Genomic DNA, 12,227 nt, shown 5'->3' on the forward strand with positions numbered 1-12,227 from the left:
GCAGTAATTTGATACTATCGCTAGTTAGTTATGTTCTCTGATATACCCTCGAAATAATACATAAAAAATATTACAGTTAAACCCTTCATTTCTACTTAATTTAATGAAACATTATTTCCTATTGGTTTGTACTACGAGAACTGAATAATATGCAAAATTGAAGAATGTTTGCAGCAATAGATGTTGAAGTTAACCCAAATAATCCAAATGCAAAATGTATGGTTTTTAGTGGAGGATATTTTGAGCAAACTTGTTTGAACTAAACTTGCAATTGGAAGTAAATTCGATTCTTAGCCTGCTCTTGGAGAGTCTAATATTTCCTGTTCATAATGTCGGACTAATTGTGCTGTTATCCTCCGTCTTTGTCTAGTCAAAGAACACTATTTTATGATTGCTCTATCCTACTTAGTTTGTTGTGATGGTTGATGAAGGTAGCCTATGGCAAATCACAAGAGAAGTCTTTGTACGATACGACATATGAGACGTTTAGGGATAATCAGAACTGATCGGAAATAACTTTCATGCTAGGACCTTAAATCAATTCTGTAATTGACGGTAGAGAACACATCAGGTGTTTGACTTGAACAACCCAAGAAGACTGCACACAGGAGGGTCAATTCGAGATTGAAAACGGGACGAAAAACCATGGCAGCAATGGCGGGTAGGTGCGCGGTAGGACCAACTTTGATTCACACTTCAAGGAGAATGGATTTAATGGCATTGCGGAATTTGAACTGCCATGGCATGCTCAAAATATTTTTAGTGAACTCATTAATTGCGCAAGAAATTTCCATTTGAGATTCTCTGAAATTATAATCACTTCTATTATTTCATTTTTCCCAGGACCACATAGCGCTGAATTTTCATCCAACACTTTTTTCCGCTGACAAGAGAACTTTCAATTGAGAGTAACACTCACGATGACCCACAAACCCAAACATATATGGTGGTCCTAAGAGGAGCAAATCCAGTGGCAAAAGGGCACGAAATGTCATTGTGTATATTTGGAGTAAGGGCGAGGTAACTAACTGACCCGTGACCCATGTGGTTAACGTATTGGCCGGTGTGTCGACCAAACCATAAACAGCTGTGCAATGTCATAGGCCCGCAGCCATATACTCGCAACTACAGTTAGATACTAGACAGCTACCACACTCCCTCTTGCCCCTCAAGGGGGGAAATCAGTGCGAGTACGCACGATTTCAAATGGTTTTGCCCTTGAGCATGAGCGAGATATAACGAAAATCCGATCAGCTGTGTTTGACATACCGCCCGGACTTGCCAATGTATTGGTGAGATTGGTAAGTTTTTGCTTATGTATAAGTGAATACGTGAAACAATTTTTTGCTATATGGGTGAGCGCGCCGTAATACCAGAATAGCAAAAGCTCACCGATCTCTCTCTTACCAATACGATTTGACGAAGATTATGCCTTTTCCTTGTTTAGCGTCTCTGATGTGTACAGATAAGCTTCTGCAAGTACATTCGCAAGTGAGGTCATTTTAGTGTGGGTACTGCCTATAGTAGATCTACTGTGCTCGCAACGACGTACGCGCCCATCAATGCACTGCGTCATATACACGACACTAACACCAGACCTTATGTACCGAATTTTTCTTGGGCATTTACCGTCGACGGTCGAACATGTGCAATGATTTTCCTCCATGAAAAATTACGAACAACGTCTTGGGGTGGTGCATATAGTGTTTTTTAAAATGCATGCTACTTTAACGGTGACACCTTTATCGTCCTGAAATTGTTGACAGAAAGTCAAAATCATATTTCCACGAGACAAAATCAGGTGCGTTACGCTTGAATAACGTTGGGAAATATTATAAACTTATTCCCAAAATGTGTAGTCCAAACAATGCGTTTTGGCAGAAACGAGGCTGCCACCGTACCTGTTGAACACTCCTTAATATAAACAGTTCATGAGACTGGTATGCTAGTGGGCAATACTCACGGTCCCCGTCGTTGTACGGTGCGAACTGACAAAAATGTTGCGGACGTAACCAAGAGGGTACGGCTCAATCCTGGATCATTGACCTGCCATCTGTCCCAACAATTCAATATTTCCCGCACCAGCCTGATGTGAATTTTTCACAAAGACCTCGCATTACTTGCTTACAAGGTCCAGTTGTTTCAGCAAGTGACACGAACATCCGTTTTGTTTTCGCTTCTCATTTTGGGCCTTAGAGCATCTAGAAATGGACAACGATTTTCTGGCGAAGGCATTTTCATCTCGGTGGCTATGTAAAAAACGAGTCTACCGCATCTGGGGATCCGAAAACCAGCACGTGATCGTCGAGAAGCCAATGCATCTTCAGGGAGTGACAGTTTGTTGCAGATTTAGGAGTGGTGGCATCATTGGCCCATTTTTTTTTTTAAATATTGGTGAGCGCTACAGAGGCATGACAAACAATTTTTTCAGGCCGGAAATTGAGGATATGAACTTGGATGATTTTTGGTTTCAGCAAGATGGCTTTAGAAGGAAATTGCTTACTTGCTCAAAGAACATTAACGTACTTGCAAATATGTGGTTGACGACGTTTGTTCCCTAAAATGAAAGAGATTTGGAATTTGCAGCGATTGCCAAGCTTATGGAGCTGGTATTAGGAGTTCTATCCCACCCGGCATAGTCGCCTGACATCGCTCCTTCCGACTACAACCAAACCTTTTAGGTATTTTTGAACGTAAGGGCGATCACAGCAGTTCTATTGTTTTCATCTCTGTCTCGTCAGTAGCATTAGACGAAAATTATGCGTTGTTGTTGTTTAGAAGCTGCGATATGTGCAGTTAAGTTTAAAAAATACATTCACAAGTTCGTGCCTTTGAGTGCGGTAACTACATATTAGACACACTGTCGACTTGACGCTGGGCTTGTTTAAATGTTTATGACAATGGGCGCACTCCATCGCACACATGACATCTATACTAGTAACCGAAGATGTGTAAAACAGATCCGCGTTACTCAGTCGGTAGGGCGCACCGCTGCCATGCCTTTCCTTCACCATAAAAATTCGAGCATTGGGTCGGCAGTTGAACCTCCTGTGTACAGTCTTTCTCAAACAACCAAACAAAAGGAGTATTCTTACTCAATCGATTAAATGTAATGTTCACCTCTGAGATTTATGCCATGCGACACTGAAATAAATATATCTAGGGACTTTGTAGCAGAGATTGTCCATGAGCCGAATTTAGTAATAGTTTGCTGAGAGACGCTCTCATATAAAAAGTAGTACAAGAAAGGCGTCACCCAGTTTTGGTGATTTTGTAGAAAGTTTCATTCAGAATAAGAAAGTAATCAGACACATACCTTGTGTTGGGTGGGGCCTCTACTTGCAAGCAAAACTCTATAGAGAGACCCGATTTTCTTGAATTCGGCTCTTCTTCGTTTCTCGGATAGTAAAATGTCTCTTAGGTTGAAATAAATGATGGAAAGAACATCAGTTTGATTTTGGCACTCGAAACATCAGTCAAATTCGACTATTTATCTAGCGTCATAATAAAAATGCAAAGAATTGTAAAAAGTTAGATAGTGAATAAATTTTGATGATCAAGGATTAGATATGCCAATAATCAAAAGATAAACAAATGCACAAATTGAAAAATGCATCGAATAATATATCGAAAATACATTTGTGACAAATTCCACTGTTAGAAGACAAAAACAAATCAATATAAATGTCATTTCTAGGCTTTACTGAAATAATGGAATGGGAACATTTGCTCCAATTAAGTACCAAATAAGAGGCCATAAAAATTTTAGCAAAAGAATTTTCTTAGTGTACATTTTGACAATTCATATCGAACAATGTACTTTCTTTTAGATGGTAACATTTCATAATAAAAAATGGTTAAAAAAATTGAGAAACATTATCATTCAGTTCCCGCTTTGGTATTTCAATATACTTAAATAACGGAAATTTCTTGCTTCGAGATGGGATCCTAATTGAAAAATTAATGGAATCCACTTTCAACGCCAACTACACCTTCTTTTAAACAAATAAAGGCAATTCTAGGAATATGGATCGGAGGCTTCAAATCCGGATGTGCTCTTAATGTAACTTCCAAAATCTAATCTTTCTTCTAAACATGAAAACAAAAGCTACATTTTCAATTTTCAAATCAGTCTCCCCTTTCTATATTGAATATTTTGCAAGCAATCGATTCAAAGGACATAGTCAACGTTGAATCCCATCTAAATTCCATTCCGAATGTCGGTTCAGAAGTGAAACAAATTTATTTTTTTCACACTTAATCATCATATCTATAAATAATTTATATATTAAAAACCCTAACTTATATTACTCAGTTACTTTGATTAGATAGCAATTCGCAAGGTTTTCTGAAATCTAGTTGTTCTCCCGCACACAGAATGTGAAAGGACTGTGCTTTTTTGGCTGCTTTTTCTTTTTAACGTTTTCAATGTTTTGTTATTCTCCTAACCTTTTATTCTGAAAATTCTTCAAAAATACTTAACAGCTTTGATTATAATATATGCACGTAGAAAATAACAGGGAAAGTGTTTCAGCGTTAATGGTTTAGCCTTTCTGTTTTAGAGATTGAAGAGGGCATGACAATAAGAGGCAATGGTGGCTTAAAGTTTAAAGCTCTGAAAAGAAAAACCAATAAGTCGCAGAGCTAATCTACTTATTTTTGTGTTCACAAACATACACAAAAAATGGAAGATCTCGCAGCAAAACTTTTTGAAAGGATAACATAATGTATGACGACACTGAATTGCCACATATGAAATGAACACCTTTGATCCTTATTGTCATTCCATCCCCAATCTTTACATTACTTATTCATTTTATTATAAACTATTTTAAAACTTTCCTTTTTTTTGAAAATTTGAAATGTTATTACTTTAATAACTTATTGCGCTTTGACTTTGGGATTTTGTGCATATTGTTCAGCGGATGCGCTCAATTTTGATGAGATATCTGATGATGTCGTTGATGTTTTCGTTGCAACACGTTTACCCTTACGAGCGTTCGTTGACAAATATGTCTTGTGGAAGAATCTTGCAAACAATACGAAGTAACTGAAGTACATGGCAATTGATAATTTGATATTCATTGGTGAAATATTACACGAGGAATGTCCGACATTTTTCAGAAAACCATGCGCCCATATATTTATAGCACAGCCAACAATCATTTGTGTCAATTGCAATGATGTGATGATCATTGGAATAAAACGTGGTGGATTGAAGCGAGCAGCCTTCAGTGCGTAGTATGAATACATCACGGAATGGACACAGTAGTTCATTACAATGAACCAACGTGCAGATGCAGTGTATTCGGTGTAGGAGAACCATGAGTAGATCAGAACGGTGATGTGATGGTACCAATGGAGGAAGATGAGCGGCTGTTTACGGAGCACTATGAATAGTGTATCACCCAATTCAGGAAGCTTGGAGAGGACAAAAAGCCACGTCCAAAAGCCGCTAACACGATCATTCTCGATGAAACTGCAAGAAAATAGAAAGAATAGTTAGAATTTACTTAAAAAATAAAATCCGGAGTATCTACAATAGTATATAAATTTATTTGCTTCATTTTCATCCTCGAATTTATACATGCTTTTCCTAAGATTAACCGATCCAATACTTAGAGAGGGAGCAACCGAAGACTTATCGATGGAAAGTCTAAGTCAATATTTAGATTTCTCACATATTCAATTTTGAATCGATCCAATCGGGATTCTGAGCACAATAATTAAATTAAATTGTAACTAACAATGCCTACTGCAGCAATTATTAAATCGAAGTTGCTAGAAGAAATTCAACGGCGTTTGGATCTTATCCTGCAAACAGAGCTGTTCAGAAAAAATAATATCATGGTCATTAGCACCTTCATTACAACCAACTCCGCCAAGTTATTTACATAGCATGCTAGTCCCAAGCCCAGGTAAAGGAGGAAGATTTGAGATAACGTACTGTGTACTATCCTCAGTAAAACAAAAATAAAATTTTGAGATCAGGGAGAGAGATAAATAAAGTATAGTTGAAATTAGTCCACTATGCTAAATCCTACCTGATCTCGCTTGGTGACAGGTCTCGCGACAGCCCGACCAAAAATGCATCCAATGTCGTTGAAAACAAAATGATCGGACTGAGCAACAATTAGCCTCGGAGAAATGCTAGGGTGTCCACCTCTGTCGACGCGTCAGGACGAGCCCCTGTCCCGTCGAGAAATGAGGAATGGAACACGTCAGGACGTAAGTTAGTCCGAGCAAAACAAATACGTGCCTGCACGTTAAATGTTGACATCCTGACTGCAAAGACCGAGGAATTTGCAAGGGCTCTTCGGAAAAGCGCATTGATATCTGCACTCTGCAAGAAACCCGATGGTCTGGTGCCAAAAGTTGCGACATTGAACGCGATGAAAATGGATATAAACTTCGCTATTTTGGTAACCCATACAATACGGTGTTGGCATTGCCATCTCAGTGGGTTTCCATGACGCGAACGTTTTGATGGCCGGCTGATAAACCTCACAATTATATCAGCTGATCACACTAATCATTTTTTCACTGCGTACGCACCACTGATGGCGAAAAAGATGCCTTCTGGCAACTTCGCGATGCAAAGACCTGCAACGTGCGCGCTGATGATTATATCGACATTGCAGACGGATGAAAAGGCAGACGGTAACAGGTGCCATGGGGAATTGTCTCATCTTCCTACATTTTATAGTGGGAATAGTAAAATGCAAATCGACCATATTCTCATAAGACGCCGACATTTTACCACCGTCACTGATTGCAAAGCCGTTCCCTATGAGACCATTGTACCTTAATATCGGCCGTTGATTGCCGTCTTGACGATTTCGTGAGAAGAAAGAAGAAATGATCTCGATTACCAACTATTACGAATGTAGAAAAATCGTGGAACCAAATTAGAGACACAATCCACAAAACGGCCTATGCAACTCTCGGAGTCATCAAGCCAGGTAAGCGGTTCATCAACCGAAATACTTGGCTTTGAACTGACGATGTTCAAATGAAGGTTCGTGAAAAAAACGCATCTACCAAAAATTCCTCGACGATAAAACACAAATGGCAAATTTATAAGAATGCCAAGCGGGAAGCAAAGAAAGTGATCAGTGTCACCCGAGCGGTCCATTGCAAAAATTGGTACGTAAACTGGACATTCGGACTGGCGAGAGAGATCTGTATCGAGTTGCCAAAAGCGAATCGAACACTTCTGTTGCTTTAATGACGAGGACGGTACTTTGCTTGCCGACCGTCGAGCCGCGACGGATAGATGGCGAGAATATTTCAAGCATTGCCGATATTTCGAGCAGTTCCACCTGTCAGCGCAACTGAGTAGCAACAGGACCTGACGACATCGCATCTGGTGGTGGGAACACCATGAAGATTTTTGAATGCATTCTTGACAACCGTATTCGCGAAATCATTGAAATAACCGTGAATCATGCCGGATTTGTCAAGAACTCCGGAACTAGAGACGCAATACACGCGGCGCGGTTAGTCATGGAGAAACTCCGTGAAAAGCATCGCCCTTCTGGATCTGGAGAAAGGGATGTCTTCCTGGCGTCTAAATAGCAAAACTGATCTTGAGCATTTTATCCCAAAATGGAATGATCGCCTCATGTAACACGATCTCAGATTGAATCTGGGTAAAACCGAGTGATCGATCCTAATGAAACAGGCACAATCACTGTCAACGATAGTGACCGGCCCAGAACTGAGCGACTTAAATATTTCGGGTCAATGTTATCAGCCAATGGGGAACTCGGTTATGAAATTGCTCCATGCATTAGCGCAACCTGGATTAAGTGGCGTTCATACTTTCGATGTAATAGAGTGGAGTCACACGGAAGTAGAGTCTGTCAACAGACACACACAATATTAACAAAGAATTTGTCTCGGAATTGGTGTTCCAAGCGAAATTTCGTGGGTTAATTCATGTAAAATGTTGCAGAAGGAATATGGTGATTCAGCCTCAGTACTCGTGAGTGGTGCAGACCTTTTAAGGAGGATGGAGAAGTTGTAGACATTTTGACCTGCTCTGAACGCCCGTCGAAAGATTTGACGAAAAGATGACATCGAAAAAGTGAAGGACCACAATCCAACCACGATTGAATTACAGATTAACATCCGACAAGGAACAGTCGTTTTTCTACACGCAATGCCCCAGCGAATTTCAACTGTTTTTGAAGAGGGATGCCGAAGAAAAACAAACATTACGGTCAAAAAAGATTTCGGACAAAGAAAGGAGGGAAGGAAAACGGCAAAGGCACTACAAAGGGATTTAGGAAGCTATAAGGAAGAGCATAAGGTTGGCCAAATGGTAAACGCGATTGCAAAGGTATTAAACCCGACGTTATAGTAGATTTTGATCAAAGAACGAAGCCTGGGACTAAGCAGTTTAAGTTTACAGTACAAGATATGGGTCAAAAGCGACGAAGAAACGGTAAGGTATCTCGGCTGGCAGTCATACAGAGAATTAATTTGGATGTTCAGGTGACATCATCTCTGCGTTATAGTGTCTACAAATTACTGGCAGAGTGTGAAGTTGCTATTTATTATTAAATCTGGGAAAATCACCTACATGGATGCAGAGCTTCTGATCAATCAGCCTGATTTCCTCTGTGTTAAAAGGAATGGTGGAGCGATTCTTAAGGGTTTAGTGTATTCCTAGTGGCAGCTTCATTGCAAACCACAACTATCAGGAAGGAAAACCCAGAATGCTTTCATGCAGATCGAACACGCCTTCCACTATCCCTTATTTGCAGCGATTTGTAACATGGCAAATCATCATGGAATCAATCAATGTTGAACAATTAATTCTTCACATGTGGAGTGGAGGTGATCCATAGTTTGGGCCTATGTAGTGGACTCACGTTGAATGATTAGTTATGTTAGCTATGTTGAATGGTGGATACATGCTATTCATTTTGTCGGGCGTGGAAGTCTAGTTGATAGCAGCCTAGTCATATCAAGGAGCAAAATCAAAATTTCCTTCAGATTGCTTTGATGCCGCAGATCACAATGGGTCCACTAAATCTACGCATTCCCCATAAAGTCCGTTTTGATGAATACATTAATCATCTCGTGGCTGAAGTCAAAGTTTACTAATAGTAAAAAATTGCTGGCCCAAATTCAAAGGTTCATTTTCTTAAGTACCACAGAAGCAATGGAAACTACGTTGTCTGCGGCACTTTAGGCTATCAGAAATCTTCTCGCTCAGAGTGTTTTCGAAAAAGTTTATTATAGAACTGGTCCAGCCCCCAGAGCGGCGGATCATATGCCATGCGAATGTATACGCTATTTCTGGTAGGGTCACCTTATTCGAATCTGTTCCGGCAGTCAAGCGGCGTTATCAGCATTGAGTGAAAACACCATATCAATTCACTTGGTGACAGTTTTAGATGAAAGGAGGTACATTTTCGGTGCAGTTACCAAGCTAAACATGAACTTTCTATAAATGAAAGTGCCTTCTTGCCTAAAAATATTGCATAACTTCAATCATTTTCGCCCGATTTTAATAAGTGATTAGATTCTGTGTCATTACGCATAAGTCATTTTTCATGTTTCATCGCCACAGCTAGAGTCCGAATTCCATCTTGAAAGATTTGATGAATGTCAAATAGGCTTTTCTGGCAGTTTGTATTTTTTCTCTTGGCCCTTCAAAGAAGCATTTTTTTATTGTAATATTTTGGCAGCGTTACCTTGCTGTTGTCTTGAAAACTTCAGGTACTCAGGTTTGCTTTGGTTTATTTTGAAGTCTATTCCTAGATTCAGAACAATTAGGGGGGGTTCTTGAATCTCTGAATACAATTGCGATGTGGTCCGCAAAATCAAACAGGATTGCTACACTTTTTAGGGCAGGCATACAAGCAAGCAGCTGGGTTGAGTGCAAAATATAACTGTAATTTAAAAATTATTATAGAGATCTTTTCTCTTCATCGTTATCGATATGATTTTTGCCTGACGGTCTTTCAATGCTAACTTTTTTGGTACTCCGAATTTTTCTAACGCCGGCCATATCGCTGCTCTTTGCACTCTATCAAACGCCGGGGTAAAGTCAATAAATAGATATTGCGTTCGATATTACACTCGTAGTATTTCTTTATGGGCCGTTGTTAAGCAAACAATTTGATCTATCTTTGATATTCAGGGTGTGGCGTTTCCACATTACCTAATACTAATGACTTCTGACAGCACTTTTTATGCGGTGGAGGATAAGGTGATACCCCTATAATTCCAGGATTTTATCTTCTCACATTTCTTGTGGATAAATATTTTAAGTTCGAGATTCTCAGGATCAATCAGTATAGATGCTGCGAGAATTCAAAACTAACACTTTTTCATAGATCGACCGTTACGTTGTCTCCTTCAGATGCCTTTCAACCACCTGCGGCGTTTTCTCTTTTTCATGGGTTGGAGGGATTGGTTCCTTATTTTCTTGATTACTCTCCTGGCCACTCTCTCCCGTAGCATCCCATCGTCCACCAATGTTAAATAGCTCCTTAAAGCTCACAGTCCGCCTATTCAGCATGCTGTTTTTATAGTCTGTTAATTCTGGTTGATATACCCTGCTTTTTATCCTTAGCTTTTAAAAAATCACGTACTACTGCTATAACAATTTTTAATTTGATGGCCTTTCAGAAGTTTAGCTAAGGTATTTTTCGTCCGAGCTTTTGGAAATGTCTGTCTTTGCCTTTGAAACTTCAACATTCTTCCCCTTTTATTACAAAACAAGACGGATGTTTTGGAGGAATTTCGAAGACAGTCGTTAGGTAATTGCGGTGCCTTTTAGGCCCTCAATGGTTTGTTTTGGCTGCGTTCGAGAGAAAAATCCTCCGAAGAATTTTTGGCCCCCTACATGAGGATGGATGATTCCGTAGCCTACATAACGACGAAATCTATGAGCGATACCATTACCGTCAGGCTGTGGATAAAATCCGGCTCAATAGGTTACGGTGGGCGGGTCACTTAATCCGTATGGATGAGAATGACCCAGCCCGGAAAGTCTATAAAGGCAATATCTATGAAGACGAGGCAGACCCTGCCTAAGATGGAGCGATGGCGTAGGTCAGGACGCCAGACAGCTTTTAGGGATATCGAATTGGTGAACCTCGGCGCAAACCCGGGATGTCTGGAGTTTCTTATTAAGGCAGGCCTAGACCGGTTGTTGCGCCGTTGATGATGAATGGCTTGTTTTCATTTCGTTTTTTAATTCCAACAAGAGAGTTTGAATTCTTGCGGCAACTTGGTTCATTCTTCTTGAAGCGCAACTTCGGTGGAAAATCTACAAACACTTTGACGATGGAGTGGTTATTCATTTAACAAATTTTTTTAGTTCTTATGGATTGAGTGGTCAAATTATTAATTTTGGAGAGGAGCTTAGAGCTTTTTATATAATAAAATTGAATATTGTGCATTCAGCACATCTAAACTGAATTTATTTTCTTATATTTTTTTGGTGGTATTTGAGGAACACACCTCAAACTCCTTGAACTTTTTTGCTGATCCTGACTAAATATTAATTTATTATTGTTTAACTGGGGCGAAATACGGATGAAGTGCTAATAATAAGGTTAACGTAGACGGATAAACTTTTGTTTACGATCTGTTTGGGGTATAGGGCAATCCTCAAAGGCTTAGTTGGATTGATTTTTTCTCTAGGTCTGATTTTCTTTAAGTTGATTAAGTATTTTAAAAAAGATTGTGCTTTGAAATGAATACCATTCAAATCACCTATCGTCGATAGAGTGCTATTTTGTCGTGAACAATAAGAAACACGATACGTCTTCCATTACGTAGTGTAACGAATTTGGGTCCGAAGAAAACGTATAGATGGAATGTCGCTAGTTTTGGATAGCTAACGGGAGAGTGACTCGATCATGGAACAGTACTAGAGGGTACTTCTCACGAGGGATTTAAGAGAAGAGGAGTGAAGTATAAAGGTCGACAATTCTGCTGAGTTTATTATCGGAAATGACTTCAAGGTCTTCCGTGGAGTTCTGATATAAGGAATGTCCGCTAAGAGAGTAGGAAAAAGAAGTGAGTGAGGATCTGAGCGAATTGTACATAGAGTGACACTTCTGACGTTTAGCTCTGAACCATTAGCAGAGCACCAGAGACCCAGAGTGTCTAGCTATGATTCAAGTGAGACACAGTACATAGACAACGATATAGTCGAAAACAGCTTAAAGTCGTCGGCATACAGGTTGATGAAGAATAAA

At 39.6% G+C, this 12,227-nt stretch overlaps 1 protein-coding gene across 1 annotated transcript in view; it reads right to left on the minus strand.

Moving 5' to 3' along the window:
* Positions 1 to 3,761: 3,761 nt before the first annotated feature.
* Positions 3,762 to 12,227, minus strand: part of LOC119647793 (elongation of very long chain fatty acids protein 6) — a 94,823-nt gene continuing 86,357 nt past the window's right edge. Inside the window, exon 3 of the mRNA XM_038048995.1 lies at positions 3,762 to 5,479. Coding sequence (XP_037904923.1) covers positions 4,882 to 5,479 — 598 coding nt within the window. The 3' untranslated portion in view covers positions 3,762 to 4,881. The remainder of the gene's footprint in view (positions 5,480 to 12,227) is intronic.

Source organism: Hermetia illucens, chromosome 2 (genome assembly GCF_905115235.1).
Source record: "Hermetia illucens chromosome 2, iHerIll2.2.curated.20191125, whole genome shotgun sequence".
Taxonomy (NCBI): domain Eukaryota; kingdom Metazoa; phylum Arthropoda; class Insecta; order Diptera; family Stratiomyidae; genus Hermetia; species Hermetia illucens.